This window comes from Cervus elaphus, chromosome 5, assembly GCF_910594005.1.
Source record: "Cervus elaphus chromosome 5, mCerEla1.1, whole genome shotgun sequence".
Lineage (NCBI taxonomy): Eukaryota > Metazoa > Chordata > Mammalia > Artiodactyla > Cervidae > Cervus > Cervus elaphus.
The window spans coordinates 59598694-59619168 of NC_057819.1; the positions used below are offsets into that span (position 1 = coordinate 59598694).

Sequence of the window (20475 nt, forward strand, 5' to 3'; positions counted from 1 at the left end):
AAAGGTTATCTCCTCTCACGTATGCATGGAGAGCCTTAGGGGAGAGCCAAAGGGAACTAGCAAGTACAGGAGATTCCGTCATGGTTCAGGTCTGATTTTGAGTATTTGAAGTATGAGTGCACGCTACGTGTGCCTGCTCGGTCTCTCAGCCATATATGGCTCTTTGAGACCCTGTGGACGCTAGCCCGCCAGGCTCCTCTGGCCATGGAGTTTTCCAGGCAGAAATACTGGGATGGGTTGCCATTTCCTCCTCTAGGAGATCTTCCTGACCCAGAGATCGAACCTGTGTCTCCCGTGTCTCTTGCACTGGCAGGCGGGTTCTTTATCATTACGCCACCTAGAAAGCCCATTCTAAGTATCAGTTCAGTTCAGTCGTGTCCGACTCTTCCCTATCCATCACCACCTCCCGGAGTTTACTCAGACTCATGTCCATTGAGTTGATGATGCCATCCAACCATCTCATCTTCTGTTGTCCCCTTTTCCTCCTGCCTCCAATCTTTCCCAGCATCAGGGTCTTGTCAAATGAGAGCATCAGGTGGCCAGAGTATTGGAGTTTCAGCTTCAGTATCCGTCCTTCCAATGAATGTGCAAGACTGATTTCCTTTAGGATGGACTGGTTGGATCTCCTTGCAGTCCAAGGGACTCTCAAGAGTCTTCTCCAACACCACAGTTCAAAAGCATCAATTCTTCAGTGCTCAGCTTTCTTTATAATCCAACTCTCACATCCATACATGACAACTGGAAAAACCATAGGTTTGACTAGATGGACCTTTGTTGGCAAAGTAATGTCTCTGCTTTTTAATATGCTGTCTAGGTTTGTCATAACTTTTCTTCCAAGGAGCAAGCATCTTTTAATTTCATGGCTGCAATCACCATCTGCAATGATTTTGGAGCCCAGAAAAATAAAGTCTGCCGCTCTTTCCACTGTTTCCCCATCTATTTGCCATGAAATGATGGGGCTGGATGCCATGATCTTAGTTTTCTGAATGTTGAGCTTTAAGCCAACTTTTTCACTCCTCTTTCACTTTCATCAAGAGACTCTTTAGTTCTTCTTCACTTTCTGCCATAAGGGTGATGTCATCTGCATATCTGAGGTTATTGATATTTCTCCCGGCAATCTTGATTCCAGCTTGTGCTTCAAGTATTCTAATTACAGTATGTCTTTATTTGCTATAGCTGTTTTGGCTTTCACTGAACCCCTTAACTAGTTATTAATAGTATATTGTAAATATATTCTTTATCCTTGGAGTGATAGCTTTCTTACTCATTATTTTGTTGCCCATAGCATATGGAAGTACCTCTTGAGTATTTTTCAGATCCATTCATTTATTTCTCTTTATTTTGGTCATTCTGTCTTATCCTCTGAATTGTCTAGCACATCTTTTTAACCACCCCTGCTCAGCTTCAGTCCACTTGTCACTGAGCATCCATTGTTCATGTACACTTTTTTTTTTTTACTTTATCATAAGTTTTTTAATTGGAGTATAGTTGCTTTACAGTGTTGTTCCTTTTTGCTTTAGAGCAAAGTGAATCAGCCACAGGTGTACATGTGTCCTCTCTTCCTTGAATTTCCTTCTCATTCACGTCGCCACAGAGCCTTGAGTAGGGTTCCTTGTGCCATACAGGCGGTCCTCATTAGTTACCTGTTTTATACACAGTGATGTGCGTCTGGGGTTTCCCTGACGGCCGCGATGATGAAGTGTGTCTATGCCAACCCCAGTCTCCCATGCATCTGTTCTCGGCATCTCCGCCTCTCTTTGTGCTTTGCAAGTACATAAGTTCACAGGTACCATTTTTCCAGATTCCACACACATGTGTTCATATATAATATTTGCTTTTCTCTTTCTGACTTACTTCACTCCGTATGTCAGTCTCTAGGACATGGAAGCAACCTAAGTGTCCACCAACAGAAGAATGGATAAAAGAAGATGTGGTGCATATACACAGTGGAGTATTACTCAGCCGTGAGAGGGAACGAAATTGTGCCATTTGCAGAGACATGTACATGTTTCTGATCACGTTAACCCCCTACTAAAAACCTTCAGTGATGTGTAGGATTTGTCTATGTTGTTAGGTCACTTAGTTGTGTCCGACTCTTTGGGACCCTATGGACGGCAGCACGCCAGGCCTCCTTGTCACTCACTATCTCCTGGAGTTTTCCCAAATTAATGTTCACGGAATCAGTGATGCTATCCAACCACCTTATCCTCTGCTGTTCTCTTCTTCTTTTGCTTTCAATCTTTCTCAGCATCAGAATCTTTTTCCAGTGAGTCAGCTCTTCATACCAGGTGGCCAAAGTATTGCAGCTTCAACTTCAGCATCAGTCCTTCCAGTGAGTATTCAGGGTTGATTTCTTTTAGGATTGATTGGTTTGATCTCCTTGCAGTCCAAGGGACTCTCAAGAGTCTTCTCTAGCACCACAGTTCCAAAGCATCAGTTCTCAGTGCTCAGCCTTCTTTATGGTCCGACTCTCATATCCATACATGACTATTGGAAAGACTGTAGCTTTCACTATATGGACCTTTGTCGGCAAAGTGATGTTTTTGCTTTTTAATACTCTTGTCTAGGTTTGTCACAGCTTTCCCTCCAGGGCACAAGTGTCTTCTAATTTCATGGCTACAGTCGCCATCCGCTGTTATTTTGGATAAGTAAACACTCAGTGTGACCAAGGAGGCCCTGCATGGTGGGACCCCATCTTTCCATGGAGTTGCTCTGCAGCTGGTTTGTAGGACCCGTGATGTCTGACCCCCACTCCTCCAGAGGGCGCTGTTCCCTTGCTGTGTGCCTTCTCAGCCTAGGGAACACCATGGCCCTCTTGCTTGTATTCGTACATGGCTCATTTATCCTTAAAGTTTCAGATTAAATGTCCCTTCCCCAGGGAAGCCTAACTTCCAGGGTTAGGACAGGCTTTCTTTTCTTATGGGGCTTCCCTGGTGGCTCAGATGGTAAAGAATTTGCCTGAAATGCAAGAGACCTGGATTCGATCCCTGGGTCAGGAAGATCTCCCCTGGAGGAGGAAACGCCAACTCACTTGCAGTGTTCTTGCCTGAGAATCCCATGGACAGAGGAGGCTGGTGGACTGCAGTCCATGGGGTTGCAAAGAGTTGGACACAACTGAGCAACTAACACGTTCGCTTTCTTCACTTCCTTTCTTGCTCCCAGATCACCTGAAAAATCCTAAAGTTGCCCAAAGAGATTGTCAGATTCACAGACAAGTCTCCTAGACCACAATGACTTAGCATAATTAAAATTGAAAGATTTCCTATTTGGGCACGTATCTACTGATGTCCTTCTACCTCTTTTCCTTCAGGGGAGCTGGCTTTGCTCATTTACACTCACCTGACTCCCTTGCAACATTCTTTGTGTGTGCTAAGTCTCTTCAGTTGTGTCTGACTCTTCGCAACCCTGCGGACTGTAGCCCGCCAGGCTCCTTTGTCCATGGGACTCTCCCGGCAAGAATTCTGGAGTGGGTTGCCGTGCCCTCTTCCATGGGATCTCTCTGACCCAGGAATGGAACCCTCATCTCTCACATCTCTAGCTTTGGCAGACAAGTTCTTTGCCACTAGTGCCGCCTGGGAAGCCCAGCATTCTGTGTACTTGTAGTTAATTGATTATTTATGACTTATTTATCTTCTGCTTTCTCTGCTAGACAGTATGCTCAGCCCAGTACCTAGCACACGGTAAGATATTTAATAATTCCTGACCTTCTGGGACAAGACAAAGCATAATAGCTCATCATCCGGCGGTTGTTGAAAGAACTGAGTGGTTGTAAACCCTGTCTTTGTATCCTGTGACAGACTTTGCCGTTTTTGGCCTGGATTCCCATTTTTCTCTGCTGGTTTTGTCATTCCTGGATTAGAAAAATCTGTTAGCTTTCTGTTATGTATTTGCTGTAGCCCATCTCTGTCCATTTTATATTTATTTCCTTTAATTATACATTAAGTATTTGAATCCATACACTTTTGGGAGAGGTCTTTAGGTATTTTTTCTGCTTTGCAAGAATGGAGCATTCATGTAGACCTGAGACCCCCCGTGTGTAAATATTGTTTTATCACTTAACCGATGTAAAGAAAAACACGCCTGCCATCTGAAGTTTTCCCTCACAATTTTAATTAACTCCCCTGAGCCCAGTGTGGGTTACTAAGAATAAGGGCCAGAATCCCCACGTCCCAGTCGAGGCACTTCTTAAAACAGCCTGGTTTTCTGGGCATCTTGCCTCGGTTCTTGCTGCAGAAGGATGCTGTGCGTAGCAGAGCGAGAGGGGTGGGATCTTGGTTGTGGGCTCCGTAGCACCAGGGTGATGGCAGCCCTGGGCCGTTGTGGAAATGTTCTGGGGAGACCAGTCAAGAGTCCTGTTGCTGTTCCGGAGTGCACTTGGGGGTTGAGAGCTGATTTTTAATTTTTAGGATTTTTTTTTTGACGTGAACCATTTTTAAAGTCTTTTTGAATTTGTTACATATATGTGTGTATGTATGTGTGTGTGTATATATATATATATTTGGGGTCCGTGTGACATCTGGGATCTTAGTTTCCTGACCAGAGATTGAACCCCCACCTCCTGTATTGGAAGGTGAAGTCTTAACTTCTGGACCACTGGAGACATCCACAAGTTATTTTTTTCCGCAAAATTCATAGCCTGGAGAAAGTGGTTGAAGATGCAGACCTATCAGTTGAATGTACTTGGTAGTGAACTTGAAGCAGATAACTTCTCAGGCTTTATAGCTGTCACGTGGGGAGAAAGCCTAACACTCGTGGGTGTGAGTTTTGGGAACACAGTGTATTTGCCTTGGGTATGGTGCTTTTGGCGTATTGCACGCTTTAAGTACTTTATAAAAATTGTAGTGGTTATTCAATTACATTTGATTCTTGCCACTTGCTTTACTTGTAAAAGATTATCCAATACTTGAAAATGAGGTGAAATACTGTTCCAGGAGTAATAACTTTAAGAAGTGTTGTATATTCAATATTAAATGGGAATGGATATTTATTTTCCATTTCAACCATCTATTTTCATTTCCAGTTGTCTGTGGTTTGGAGTATTCTACCTTTTCATCCCTTTCCAAAAAGTTTATTTTTAATACTTTTTATCAAACATGCAAAATTTGTTTCATTGGAGAAACCACCAAAGTTTAAGAGGAATTATTAATAGCTTTTCTACCTAGCACTTCTTCCCAGCATGTAGAGTTTTCTGGCAGATTGTCTAAATATCCAAATAAACTGAACTAAGAAAGATCAGCTTTTGGTTCTGAGGACCAACCCAAGGCTCTGAGAAAACACCGAGGAAACCGCCAAACGGTTGACAGTGCTGGGATGGGATGAAAAATGACTCCGGTTTCATTCTGTCCATGCCTGGGTAACAATAAATATTGCTAAGTCGCTTCAGTCGTGTCCAACTCTTTGTGACCCCATGGACTGTAGCCCATCAGGCTTTTCTGTCCGTGGAATTTCCTAGGCAAGAATACTAGAGTGGGTTGCCATTTCCTCCTCCAAGGGGTCTTCCCCACCTAGGGGTTGAACCCGTGTATGTCTCCTGCATTGGCAGATGGGTTCTTTACCCCTAGAGCCAGCTGGGAAGCCAATAAACATGTATATCTTTTATAAATAAAAATGTAATCCTCACTACCATCCCATGTCCATGGATGGCTACTTTCAAGGAGAAAGAGAGAGGAAGAAAATGAAAAGTGTTGGTGAAGATATGGAGAAATTGGAACCCTGTGCAATGTTAGTAGGAATGCACAATGTTAAAAAGAATAAAAATAAAATTACCATTTGACCCTCCTTGTGAGACAAAAGGGTTTCTCCCTAATTAAAGAACACATCTGTACTCTAAGCAATTCTCTCATTCTCTGTGGAGAGCAAGTGTCCTAAGATTAAGCTTGGCTTTGGCAGTAGGTAGAGTTCATGAAGACCCCGCAGATCAAGGCCTCAAGGCTGCCCCCTACCACTTCCAGATGACAGTCACAAGTCCAGGTTGTCATCTGTGCTTTTGGCTATAAATCAGGTGTTCCCATGACCCTGTCCTCGAGTTTGATAATTTGTTAGAATGGCTCACAGAACTCAGGAGAATAGTTTCCTCACTGTTATTTGTCTGTGTGTGTGCTCAGTCATGTCTGTCTGTCTGTGACCCCGCAGACTCTCGCCCGCCAGGCTCCTCTGTCCGTGGGATTTCCCAGGCAAGAATACTGGAGTGGATTACTATTTCCTCAGGGGATCCCCTGAGGGGATCTTCCCAGTTTACAATAAAGGATATTTTAATGAGAACAGATGAAAAAACCCATGAAGAGATAATACAGGGCAAATTATGGAGGAAGGACTTGGAGCTTCCGTTTCTGCTGCTGGGGTACTCTCCCTTCCGTGTCTCTGTGGTCTCACCACCCTACAAACTTTCTTGAACCCCAGGGATTTTTATGCAGGCTTCATTTTGCAGGAATGATTGATTAAATCACTGGCTGTTGGTGTTTGAAGTCAACCTCCAGTCCCTCCCCACTCCTGGGAGGTGTCTGGATGAGATGGAGCTGAAAATTCTAATCCTCTAATCACATGGTTGGTTCCCCAGGCAACCAGCCCACATCCTGAGGCTTTCCAGGAGCCTCAGCTCATTAGTATACAAAATGACACATCATTTTAAAGATTCCAAGTTTGTCCTTCCTGCCTGCCTCCCTTTCTCTGTTCCTCCCTTCCTTCTGCACCACGTGTCATGAGGGATCTTAGTTCCCCAACCTGGGATCGAACCAGTTCCCCTGGCTTCAGAACTTCAGGGTAGTCCCTCTAAGGGTTTTTGGAGCTGTGTGCTGGAAAATGGGGTTAGAAATTAAACATATATTTATTATATCACATCCTACAACTCCACTTCTGAGTATATACCCAAAAGAATTGAAAGCAGGATCTAGTAGCAGCATTGTTTACGGTAACCAGGTGGAAACAAGCCATGCATTCATTGATGGATGCATGGATAGAAAAATGTGGTATATACATACAGTGGAATACTATTCAGCCTTAAAAGGGAAGGGAATTCTGACACATGCTACAGCATAGATGACAATGGAGGATACTTGACCAAGTGAGATAAGCAAGTCACAAAAAGACAAATACTATATGAGTCCGCTTGTAAGAGTCACCTAAAATAATCAAGTTCCTTGAGACAACAGATAGAAGGGTGGTTTTCAAGAGCTGGAAGGGAGGGAAGTGGGGACTTGTTGTTTAATGGGTACCAAAATTTAGTTTCACAGAATGAAGAGTTCTGGAGTCTGGAGTTAATACTGCTGAACTGTGTCGTTAAAAATGGTGTAGATGTAAATTTTATGTTCTATGTATTTTATTTTATCTCAATTGAAAATTTAAAAGAAACAATAACCACAATGAAACATTAGAAGGTAGAAAAGGAGGTTTGTTTTTAGCAGGCAAGGAATAACCTGATCTCTTCCTGGTGTCTTGCAGGCCTGGTGTTTCCTTGACCATGCAGGCGTTTTCTGAAGAAGAGAGGAAGCAGTGGTTGGAAGTTCTGGGTGGAAAAGAAGCTGTAAGATATAACCAGTGGTTGAGTTTTATTTCAAGTCCGTTAGAGTTGACTTCCGTTCATTTTCATGTTATTTTTGCTTTATAGTATATGAAAAAAAGTTCCCTGCTGAAGCTGGTGTCTGAATTCCTCCTGGAAGCATTTGGTAGTCTAGAAATTTGGTTTGAGGTAGCAGCGGTGCACTAGAGACTGGCATATCGTTATTTTTTATTTTTCTTGACTTTGCCGCTCAGGTTCGCTTTGCTTGAGGAAGTCATCTAAATTCTCAATTTCTTCTTCCCTACCTGTGAAAGTACTTTGGGTGATGAACACAATAAATGCTTGCAATTCATTTTGATCTCAGTGGAGATGGAACAGTAAATGTGAGGCTGTGCAGGCAATATTACAAGTGACTGCTATACTTATTTGCTTGATTTAACAATTTCTGGTTTAGCCTAATGAGCCACAGTGTGCAGTGTTAGGTAGCCTTAGTGAATGGGCCTCTGTGTTCAGATTGGTTTGAGGAATAAATTAAAGGCAGTGATAGCAATCCAGAGGCATGGGACTTCAGTCTGTTTGCCACTTTATTCAGGCACTGCCTTCCTCTCAGAGGCCTGGTGGCATCTGGTAGTTGAGAACTGGGCAGGTCACATATTGAATGGGGGACTTAGCAAGGATAATTATAGAAAGCCCCATAGGACTGGTTTAAATCAACTCTACTTAAAGTATTGTGACTCATAACCAGCTGCCAATGCAGGTACCAGGTAGGCTTATGTGGCAAGCATTTGGCATTTCAGCAGGATTTAAAAAGAGGGATAGGAAAAAATAAAAAGAGGGATAGAGCACAGTAGAAGAGGGGTCATATATAGTAAAAAGAGAGGTGTCAAAAAAGAGCTTATGAGATGGGCAGAAGATAATGTTATCTGATGGAAGTGGGCGGGCCCTGAGAATATAAGAAATAGGGCAAAGAGGATGGGCAGCAACACATGTAGCAGTCTTGACGTGGTGTTTGAAACATGGAAGCCCAAATTACATATTTTAGAAATAGATCCTATATAAGAAAATGTATCATCCTTGGAGGAAAAAAGCAGTGATCAGATATGTGTATCATTTTTTTATACTTGATCTACATTTAGCTTCCGTGATTTTAGTTCTATTTATTCTTAATTTGTCCTTGAAATTTTTACCTAGGAGTCAAGAGTACTTTCAGCATTGGTAGCTGCTGAGATCCAAAACAGTTTGTCCTAATCCTTTCTAGTAAAGGCACTGACCTAGACTTGTCCCCCCAGAGAGTCAAGAAATGCTTTGGAAAGTGAGTTTGCCTATTTGCATAGCAAAATGGTCATATGGCTAAGTCATGAGGAAATAAGTCTATTGCCAAAGGCAGTGTAACCTTGACACATACATCCTCTCCTTTAAAGTAAAAATGCCAGGTAATTAATTTGAGATATACAGATAAAGGCAAGTCTGCATAAAGAAAATAAACATTCAGCTATGTATTTAGGTAAGGGCACTGAAGGCATTTCATAATTTTTTTCAGGTGACGTATGTGCCTTGAAGATAATGGGGCAGCACTAGAATTCTCAGAGGCAGCCTGGGATCATTACCTCGATATTTCAGATGTGGTTATTGAGATTATGGCAGGAGTCCTGTCTTTAAGTAAACAGCAGATTTTAGCAATGGTGAATAAATGCGCTTCATCTTCCTAATTAGAATGCAGCAATTTGTTTGAGTATTTCACATTTACATGAACTTTCAGTCCTTGCCCTTCATGTTATTTTTGCTACTTTGGCAATGCCTTGGTGAGAGGCCAAGGAGACTCAGAGCCCCCCTTTTTGTTACCTGTCTTTGTCTTTGGGCCCATGATAGTGATTAACCAATGTCACTGTATTTTTTGGACAGTCCCTAGGTGTGCCTACTACAATAGACTCATTTTTATGGATTTGCTGAAAATATTGTTTCCCCTTTTTCTCTTTTACTAGCTGTTCCCTAGTTTTAATAGAGCCATCATCCCAAGACCAGAAGGAAGTAAGTGCTAATGTATAAAAATGACTGTTGTCTCCCTTTCTCATGAGTTACTCTGTTTTTATTACTGATGTCAAACTGTTGCTGGGTGCTTGCTGTCTGTACTCTGTTAGTCCGATGAATGGTAGATGTCTTATCTGCTGAGGCCCTCTTCAGACTTTTCTTGACTGCTGAAACTCGCCTTGATCTTTCCCATCTCTGAGTCTTTTCCTTTCTAGTCTTCCTCTACGAAAACCAAAATACTCTATCATTGACTTCGGTATTTGTTTTTATAGCCATAAATGAATACACAAGAGTTTCAGGTATGCATCTGTAAGCTTCCTAAGTTGTAAACTCCCGTGGGTAGGAACTCTGCATCAGGTCCTCTGCTCCCAACCCCTCTCCCCTCCACACTTGGCATCCTTGATCCTTCCAGTCTGCTGGGTGTGGGCTGTACAAATAGTTTAGCATTACACCTTAGAAAACAAACAACAGCCAAATGCGTTCAGATGTTCTAGGACAACGATCTTCCCTTGCATGGCATGTACTAGAGGAAAAGGAAATCCTCTCTGTCTCTGACTCTGGATTTTAACTGAGAAGGTGAAGATGTGATCAAATTTGCTGGATTCCTTATGAATCTACTTTTCATTTCTTTGGAAGAATGAAGGTACATTTGTCAGATGTCCCTGCTTTGAGACATGGTTAAATAAGCCATGATTTCAAAGTGCTTATGGTGTGTGTATCACTTACCCTGGCACTGGAAATGGACCAGGTGCCTCTCAAGATTGTCAGTCATGGAAGCACCTGCTGAAGACTTCCCTCCTTCTTGTCTTTCCCTTTTATTGTCCTTTCTTTTTCTTTCCTTTCTCCCCCTCCTTTCCCTTATCCCCTCTTTCTCGCCTCTCTTCCTTTCTTTTCTTATTTTTACCTGAGAAATGAAAACACGTTTTGGAAAAGTAGTTTTGCTAAGCCAAAAGAAACACTTATATTTTATATAAATGTTGTGAATAGTAGATCCTTAAAAAAAAGTAAACCACTGCCTTCTTTTCCTCATTAAAATGCTCTCCAAGTTTAGCTTTAAACCTTCAAAGTTCATAAATTATTCCATGCTATCCCTTCTGAGAATCAAGGGTTAGTATTCCTGCTTCTGAGTTCTAAATACGGAATAAAGCATTCACTTTCCCTGAGTGCATTTTTGAAACAAGAATTGTCTTTTATTAGGGTCCTCAAATACGTCAGCCTAATCAATGGCAAAGTATTCATGTTACAAAAAATATAAAATTGTATTTTCAAAATAATCTTTTTGCGACATGAATCTTCTTTTAAATTCATTATGAAAATAATAAAATATTAAGCATTTAGAGCATGGTATAAAATGTGAAAAAAGTTTCTAGCTCATCGTTCAAATACTATTTTTAAGAGTGTCTTAAGGATTTTTTTCCTCCTAGGTTAAAAAAGAAAAGTTTTGTGTTACTTCCCCAGCTTGTTAAGTAATTTAAGAACTTTCACTCATGTCTATAATTAAAAAACAAACCTAAGTTGTTGGAATTTGGGCAAAAACATTAACTATTTCTAGATAGCTTCCTCTAAAGATTAGTTGTAATCACTTTCTTTTTCACTACTTAAACTATTATTTTTGTTAACAGCTAGTTTAAATGATAAATTTGTTTATATATGTTGGTAATGTTAGTCATATATTGGTAATGTTAGTCATGTCCAACTCTTTGTGACCCTGTGGACTGTAGCCCGCCAGGCTCCTCTGTCCATGGGATTCTCCAGGCAAGAATCCTGGAGTGGGTTGCCATGCCCTCCTCCAGGGGATCTTCCTGACCCAGGGATCACACCCAGGTCTCCTTTCTGCAGGCAGATTCTTTACTGTCTGAGCCCCCAGGGAAGTATCTGTTCTTAATGAAGGTCCTGATACTACAAATGCTCCTCTTCTGTGAAATTCTTATTTACATTATTTAAACAGGGAGTGCATGGCATTTAGGGAAATAGAAAGTATATTGGACCTAAATAATTTTGTCTTATTTTTGTCAGCAAGAAAAATGTGAGTATTTGCACCTTTAATATTTTACAACTGTATTTCTTTTAGGTGCACAGTTGGATAAGATGGGATTCACAATTCTTAGAAAATGCATCCGTGCAGTTGAAACACGAGGTAACTTGATTGAATTGTTTTATTCATGAGAGGCTATAGGTATGTAAAATCTTAGGGTCGTTTCAAATGCTTTTTGCTTGGTTAAGTAGAATGAAATATTTTAATGCAAAATACACCTTCTAGGCATCAGAGATTCAGTTATTCACTTATTGTGAGCGGGGTTAGGGGAGGAGGGTGGTGGGGGTTCCATTTTATTTACACGTTTCTTCCTTGTGTTGAAACCCGAAGTCAGTAGAAGAATCAGCAGTGCTGGACTTGGACAATCAGGCTTAATTGCTTCTTGTTTACACACTAGTAGGTATTTCCATCTTCACTTGTCTTGTTAGCTTCTAGTTTAAAAATCAACATCACTGAGATATCTTTTATGTATGGTAAAATTCATTGATTTTAGCTGTAAATTGATAACTTTTGATGAATGTGTTATAGTTGTGTAGCTATCACCACTGTCATAGAAGATTTCTATCTCCCCCCAAAATTCCTTTGTGCCCCTTCTCAGCCTACACGCCATCCTTGGCCCTTGGCAACTACTGGACTGCTTTTTATCACTTTAGTTCTTTTTATTTTTTTGAAAAGCTTTTTATATGAGTGGAGTTATGCAGTCTATACTCTTCTGAGTCTGGCCTCTTGTTTAGCATAATGCCGCTGAGATTCGTCTTACTGGGTGTACTCTTGTGTGCCAGCATGCTAAGTTGCTTCTGTCATTTCCCACGCTTTGCGACCCCATGGACTGCAGCCAGTCAGGCTCCTCTGTCCATAGGATTCTCCAGGCAAGAATACTGGGGTGGGTTGCCATCTCCTTCTCCAGGGGATCTTCCTGACCCAGGAATTGAGCCCACCTCTCTTACATCTCCTGCATTGGCCAGCAGGTTCTTTCCCACTGGCAACACCTAGGTGTCCTCTTAGTGCTTTTGTTTTATTGCCAGGCAGTATTTCATTTTATGGATATACTGCATTTTGTTTATTCATCCACCTGTTGGTAATATTTGAATTGTTTCCACTTTAAACTTCAGGAAGGATAATCCCTCCCCGTTTTGGTCCCCTGACTTAAAAGTGCAAGGGTCTTTTCTTTCTAGTCCTTAAGGAAAAACAGGGCCTTGGCGCTTTGCAGCCATTGTGGCAGACTTTGGAGAAACTTAATACAATAAATTTGCAAAACAGGCTGTTTCTGGGGGCTGGATTTCTCTTTGTTTGGAGTCTAGTGAAGTATGGATAAATTGAATATTTAATTCCCTCTCATATATTGTTTATCCCAGTCCTACTCTGAATGACTTAGTGGAATGAAGCATTGCACTCACGTTTTCTGTCAAAACAAGGTCTTTGTGATAAAGCCAGGACTGCCACCTGTGAAATGAGAGTGTTGGCTAACAGATGAATACGAGCTGTTTTATGATTTGGGGATTTGCCCATCGATAATAAAAACCCAAGCCACAGAGAGCTTTTCTTCCATTCTCCCTTAACAGTGGCAATTCAGGCAGTGACACATTTTCATTCATTTCAACCTGCACTGAGGTTGAGCTGACAAATTTCTTCTTTTTCCTAATGCTTCAAAAATTTCCAAAATGGGGATACTGTGATTTTTCATATCTCTCACTTCATCATTCATGTTTCCCTTTTTCCTGAGCTTCTTAAGAGCCTTTATGGTATCACTTGCATGGTTATTTTTTTCTTTCAGTAAATACAATTCTTTCCACAAAGGATATAATTTATATCTACTTGTCTCTGCCTGGGCAGATAAAAATCTATCTAGAATGCTTTCTGATTAATCTGTAGTTTTATGGAGTGTTCCGTTCATTGCCTTCCCAGGTGGCGCTAGTGGTAAAAAGAAAGTGACTACAATGCGGGAGATGTAAGAGTCGTGGGATTGATCCCTGGGTGGGGAAGATTCCTTGGAGGAGGCCATGTCAGTCCACTCCAGCATTCTTGCCTGGAGAAGCCCATGGGCAGAAGAGCCTGGTGGGCTACAGTCCATAGCGTTGCCCAGAGTCAGACCCGACTGAAGCAACTTAGCGTGCATGCACGTGTTCATTGAATGGAATATATATAGTAGACTCTGCATGTATTGGATGTATTTTATTATAAACATGTACTTTTTTTTATAGAAGAATGAGTCAATATCTTTTAAGTTAGATTTTTCCCATTTAAGATAAAAAACAAAAATGCATATATTTTTCTTTTCAGATCTTTTGTCCCTCAAGGTCTTTCATTACTAAAGCTTTTTGTTTTTAGTGGAGTAATAGGCTAAAAATAGAGTTAAAAGGATCAACTGTCAGATCATGTTACTCAGTATGATGAGGAACCTTGTGGAATCTCTGAGGTTTTTATCCTAAATTTGGAAGTTCCCTCAGGGAATATTGCTCTGAATGATTTCCCCTAAATCAGCTATCATGGCTATTGATTTTTTTTTGCTACCAATGTTGTTGCATTCCTTTTTTTCATCAGTCAGGATAAAGCTAGTTTATGTTCCTATAACAGGAAGCTGGAAATTCTCTGCGACTTAAGACAACAAGACTTATTTCTCATTCAGACAGTTGGTAGGAGGGCTTCGCCCATCACTGCTACCTGGCTACCAGGTTCCTGGTTGCCTTGCCTGGAGGACTTTGGACCATCAAGTGAATACTCTGGCTTTGATGTGAGTTTCGTTTGCTCACAGCTAATTGGTCAGAAATGACCGCATGGCCTCACTCAACCCCAAAGAGTCTACATAGCACACCCCTACCAGGAGCCTGGAAAGCCGGCAGGGAGCCAGGAGTATCTGGTGGTAGCATTAATGACCACTGTGCGTACTTTGTGGATGTACATGCCTATGGTCCAGAGGGATTTAATGAGATCTGTTTGAAGAATTATTTCTATTCACATTTTTTCAGCATTTTAAACAAGACTATCATTTTCCCTGAAAACTACCATATCATATGTTTTGGTTAAAGCAGTTAGTATACCTTTTACCTAACATGTCTTTTAAAAATGACACCTGGCATTTTAATCAACTTTTGAAAGTCACTTGGTCGTGTCCGACCCTTTGCGACCCCGTGGACTATAGCCCTCCAGGCTTCTCTGTCCATGGGATTCTCCAGGCAAGAGTATAGGAGTGGGTAGCCATCCCTTCTCCTGGGGGTCCTCCTGACCCAGGGATGGAACTCAGGTCTGCTGCATTACAGGATGATTCTTTACCAGCTGAGCCATAGGGAAGTGGCATCAACTTTGTGTTATTTAAGTATGTACAAAGCATCAGACAAATGTCTAAAACTTACAGTAGTCCTCAGCCCCCTAAGAAAAGGTAACCTTTTTACTGATGTGTCTATAACACATAGTGATGTAGATAACATATGTACTATGTGACTCATATGTAGTATAATATATATTGTCCTAGATGGGACTGTTAGCGTTTACTGTCCTTTTGGCATCCTAACAAACCCCATTTCACTGTAGTATCAGCATCAGTTAACAGATCCTACTCTTCGTTTCCACAGAGCTGTTCATGAAGCTAAGGCAAGTGAGAGAGTCAGATCAACGGATGTTTCATCCATTTACCAAGTATTTGTTAATGATCTTGTACCAGCTCTTAATGGATCCAGGTCATCTGACTGCTACTGGGAGCATATTGCTTATGTTTTCCAAGTTGAAGGACTTCCTGAAGCATCTGTTCTCAAACATTGCTGTGCCATGGAATCACCTGATATCTTTAAATAATGTTGCTGCCTAGCTCTCACCCCCAGTCAGTCTGATTTCATTGCTGTTGGGTGTGAACTAGGAAGCCGGTGTTTTCAGTGTTACTCAGGTGATGCTAATATGTAGTAAAATTTAGGAGTCTTAATGGAAGAGTTTCTTACGTATTGGAGCAACGGAATACACAGTTGTTATCTTTATAGTGTCCTGCTGCATGGGTGACTTTCAACTTCTTTTTTAAAATAACCCAACCTAAACCCAGACAAACAACAGAAAACTTCCAAAGAAAATAGCTCCATGTTTGTTTCCTTCCCTCAGTAACAAGTGATTTGTCATAGTTAAAGTGTAGTTCTCATCTGAAGCCAGTATTTATGGAGCATTCATGGGGTGAATATAGCCTTGCTCTAGGCTTTTGGGATTCATACTAAAGGTTGGTTACATGTAATGCTCAATCCATGAATGATAGACAAAACATAGATATTTGTAAGTAATTTAAGTATTTCAGCTACTAAAATAAAACTGTTACAAGATTGTGTGGATGAAGAGAATTTGAATATACAGACAGATTGCTGAGTGTGTGTCTGTGTGTGTGTGTTCAAGTTGCTACATCGACTCTTGCGACCCCATGGACTGCAGCATGCCAGGCTTTCCTGTCCTTCATTATCTCCTGGAGTTTGCTCAAATTGATGTCCAACCAATTTTGATGTTATAAACCATCTCATCCTCTGCCTCCCTCTTTTGCCTTCAGTTTTTCCCAGCATCAGGGTCTTTTCCAGTGATTCAGCTCTTTGCATCAGGTGGCCAAAGTATTGGAACTTTAGCATCCATCCTTCCAGTGAATATTCAGGATTGATTTCCTTTAGGATTGACTGGTTTGATCTCCTTGCAGTCCAAGGGACCCTCAAGAGCTTTTTCCAGCACCACAGTTTGAAAGCATCAATTCTTTGGTGCTCAGCTTTCTTTATAGTCCAACTCTCACATCCATACATGACTACTGGAAAAGCCATAGCTTTGACTAGCTGGACCTTTGTTGGCCAAGTGATGTCTCTGCTTTTTAATATGCTGTCAAGGTTTGTCACAGTCTTCCTTCTAAGGAGCAAGTGTCTTTCAATTTCATGGCTGCAGTCACTGTCCACAGTGATTTTGGAACCCAGGAATGTAAAATCTGTCACTGCTTCCACTTTTTTCCCTTCTGTTTACTGTGAAGTGATGGGACCAGATGTCATGATCTTAATTTTTTGATTTTTGAGTTTTCATCTTAATTGAAGTGTGTTTCAGAACAGCCTTCTTTGGATTTAAAGGAGTAGAAAAGTATATTTTAGCATTTAGAGAGACCTCATCAAAGATGTGGAGACAGAAAAAAGCTAAATGGAAAGGAAGCATGAAGAAGTAGAATAAAAGAAATACTCAGGTGTTTGCATTTAATTGACAAGAACCTGAATAAGCACTAGAGGGTGGTCGATAGCAGACTAGCAGGCTTAGAGAGGTAAATATGACAGCTAGTGTTAGTGGCCGTATGTGGGATGGAGGGGCTGAAGAGGCACGTGGGAGGGAGGGTGAGCTCAGGTTACTCTGGGGAAGAGTTGCTTTCTGTGGGTGATGAGATGTAGGTTCCAAAGTGGTGCAATAAAGAGAGGCCTTTCAGAAAGTTACAGGTGGGTCCAACTGTATTTACCCTTCTAGGCTTTTGGTTTCTAAAAGACTGTAACTAGGAAGTTCATTCATTCTGTCTATTCCTGCCCCGTCTGTGATGGTCAGAGAGCTAATTTTTGTACACAGTAGATTTTACTGCTCATTAAGTGTATCTCTTTCCTCTTTCTATCCTTCCCCTGAGTTGTTTTATTTCTTTTTTAAACTTTTTATTTTGCACTGGAGTATAGCCAGTTAACAATGTTGTGATAGTTTCAGGTGGACGGCAGAGGGACTCAGCCATGCGTGCACATGTATCCATTCTCCCCCAAACTCCCCTCTCATTCAGCCTTTGTATTGTTTTAATCCTGAGATGTCCATGTTCCTTCATCTGGCACTTCTGTTGCCTGGTATTGTTAATTATATATTAATTTTGTTTCAGAACGTGGAGAATAATTTTATTTTGTAAATAACTTAAGAAACTGCCTCCCATGCCCAGCACCTAGTTTTTTTTGGAATTGGATGATCCATGTTTTTCAGGTGCATGCACTATAAAATATGCAAAAACAAAATATAAGGCTTGCTGAAAAACTTCTTCAGTTGCTATTTTTTAAATAGTCATAATTTAAAACTAAATTCGTATGCCACTTTGGTTTATGAAATTTCTCTTAAAAAATTCTTCCATATGTGGATAATTTGAATATTCACTTTAATTTCTAGAGCATGGCATTAAGACGTCAGTCTAGGCAAGCTGTCAGTTATCAAATTCAGCTTTGTAACAAGCTGTGAATTCATGGGATAGAAGTAGGAAGCCACATCTAAGATATGGCAGTCTTTGAATTGTCTCACGTAAAAGTGAATTTCTCTTCCTTTAGAAAGCAAAGTTTTAGGTCTTTGGAAAAATATCCTGAAGTTGGCTTGAGGACTTTCCTGCTTCCAGAGCACTCCTAGAGCTGTATGGAGCCTTAGGATGGACCTGGTAGAAGATGATAATGTACAATTTGAGTATTAATCTTTGTGGGAGGGAAGATGCCCGAAGTAAACTTGCCACATATTTTACCAGGGTTGCACATTAATCTTAAATTACCAAGGGCCATTTATGTGCAAAATGAAGAAAATAACAGCTGTCCCTGGAAAATTTACAGCAAGTCAACTAGACTTTCTTGCTCACTGTCTCTTTTTTAATCAGAATGAGTGTGAGATGCGTGTGGGTGGAGAAAGGGGACAGTTTTCTGTGGGAGGGAGCTGGAGTCTTGTGGTGTCTGCATAATGCAAATACAGAGCTGAAATACTAACTCCAGGCGAGTCAGGACTGACTTTTCATTTTCTCAATTAGTAATCTTAATTGTTTTAAGAACAAGTACACTTCCAAAGCTATTAGCTTCCAAATGAGTGGTTCTGTAAAATTAATAGGGACAAATGGTTAAACCGTCTTGCTCCCGAGTGGGAGTTTTGTGTGTTTGGCTCACGGTTGGATGAGATCCATGGGCATTTTCTTGTGAGCCTGTCTTGGCACTTGTAGCATCATGCTGGAGACCAGGGGCTCAGAAGTCAATCCTGATTAGAATCTCTTTCTCCACTTTTCTCTGAGCTCTGCAGCCCTGTAAGTGAGCTTGTTAACCTGTCTCAATTTTATCATGAGTAGGACAGGCTAACAGGAGCAAATTGTAGTGTGGTTGTGAAAATTAGCAATGGGGATTCTTGGGATATTGGCGTACATTGAACACTTAGTAAATGTGAGTTGCTTAGAAATAAATCTATTAATTGAAGCCAGTAATCATTAAGTGGTCCCATCATTGATGCAAGGCTCTGGGAAGACTAAGGAAGTTTACTTTTTTAATGGTAATTTACACAGGGAAGGAAACCACCTGAGTTCAGCTTGTCATGTAATGCTATGGGACTTTTTTAACAAGCAACAAAATTATCTGGCTTGACTTTCAACCTCTGTCTCTCAGCGCCTTGTAATGGACACTTGAGCAGTTAAATGGCTCAAATGCAAGGAAGAGACCTTGCATATGGAAAAAGAAGAAGATGGCTTTAGATTATCTCAAGCTTTCCAAAAAAGAAAAAAAAGAGAGATTGTCCAGGGTAGCCTAACATTGTTGTTCAGTTGCTAAGTTGTGTCCTACTTGTTTGCGACACCATGGACTGTAGCCCACCAGGCTGCTCTATCCATGATATTCTCCAGGCAGGAATACTGGAGTGGGTTGCCATTTCCTTCTCCAGGGACCTACCTGACCCAGGAACTGAACCTACGTCTCCTGCATTGGCGGATTTTTTTTACCGCTGAGACACCAGGGAAGCCCATACGTGAGAATAAACCCACAGAAATATGGATATGAAATTGTGATGATTTTTGACTTGTCCCTGATGCCACAGCTGCTCTGAGGTGGTGAGGCAGGTGGCAGCAGAGAGACACCACTAGACCTTTTCCAATGGTATTCTGATCTCTGTAGAGGACCGATTAAAAAAAAAAAAAAAAGAGCCTTCCTGGAACTTCCCCAGTGGTCCAGTGGTTAGGACTCTGAGCTCACAATGCGGGGGGCATGGGTTCAGTCCCTAGTGGGGGAACTAAGATCCTGTATGCTGCATGGCACAGCCTTAAAAAAAAACAAGTATCTTGAAAATAGCAACAGCCAACTTGTGCTTTAAATCTGAGTCTCTTTTTTAATTTATGTAAGTGAAAATTTGTAGCTGCTTAAACTTGAGCTATGTGAGTGCTGAGTTTGAAGAGAAAATGACTCTTACTTAGCAGCCTATCCGTTCTAGCTTGCTGTACTACTTATCCACTCCTGAGTGTGCATAAGTTAGATGGACTTTACTCAGCACGTTTTGGCTGTTTCTTAAAAGGAAAGATATGGGGCTGGGGGAGTTGTAGAGATATGGTTCCTGTTCTTGACTATCGCCTTTAGTTTAAGGCAGTGAAGGCTCTGAGGTTTTATCTAACTTTCATGTGAACACGTTCCCTTGTAGAGTTCCATGGATGCTGGTAGAAAACTCAAGACTCCTGGATCAGGGATCAGGGACAGTTCATTACTCTCAGCAGGCAGCATCCTACATCTTGTGTTGGTGTCCTGAGCCTCAGGTCCCAAGGGCGTGGCAAAGAGGGTGAGAGAGATCTGCACACAGTACATTGTGCACGGTGCTGTAGGAGACTAACTCTGAACTTTGGAGACTCGACTGTTTTGAAATGACTGGCACGTGTGCCTGCTGTTTGCTCTAGATGGACACTAGCTCTTATTTTCCAAGGCTGCAGGCAAACATGTTCTTTGTGTCAGAGGAAGGTGCTGCCACAGTTGGTGTTCGTGCACCCTGGGGTGTTGCTGGCAGAGGTGAGTGGGTGGGGATGACTTGAGAAGATGCTCTGTAAGCAGTTGAGGCCAGTGTGTGGTAGATCCTGGGCTGGGATATTTGCCTCAGTTGCTGGCAACTGCATATTTGGGCTGCATATTTGCCTCAGTTGTGCAAGCACAGGTGACACAGTGACAGATTGGAGCAGAAGGGGACGACAGAGGATGAGATG

General features: G+C 41.4%; 1 protein-coding gene across 2 annotated transcripts in view; it reads left to right on the forward strand.

Moving 5' to 3' along the window:
* Nucleotides 1–20475, forward strand: part of ARHGAP10 (Rho GTPase activating protein 10) — a 358558-nt gene that overhangs the window by 184867 nt on the left and 153216 nt on the right. For both annotated transcript variants that reach the window (XM_043902572.1, XM_043902573.1), the window contains exons 11-13: nucleotides 7438–7519; nucleotides 9478–9523; nucleotides 11595–11660. In XM_043902572.1, the coding sequence (XP_043758507.1) occupies nucleotides 7438–7519; nucleotides 9478–9523; nucleotides 11595–11660 (194 nt within the window). The remainder of the gene's footprint in view (nucleotides 1–7437; nucleotides 7520–9477; nucleotides 9524–11594; nucleotides 11661–20475) is intronic.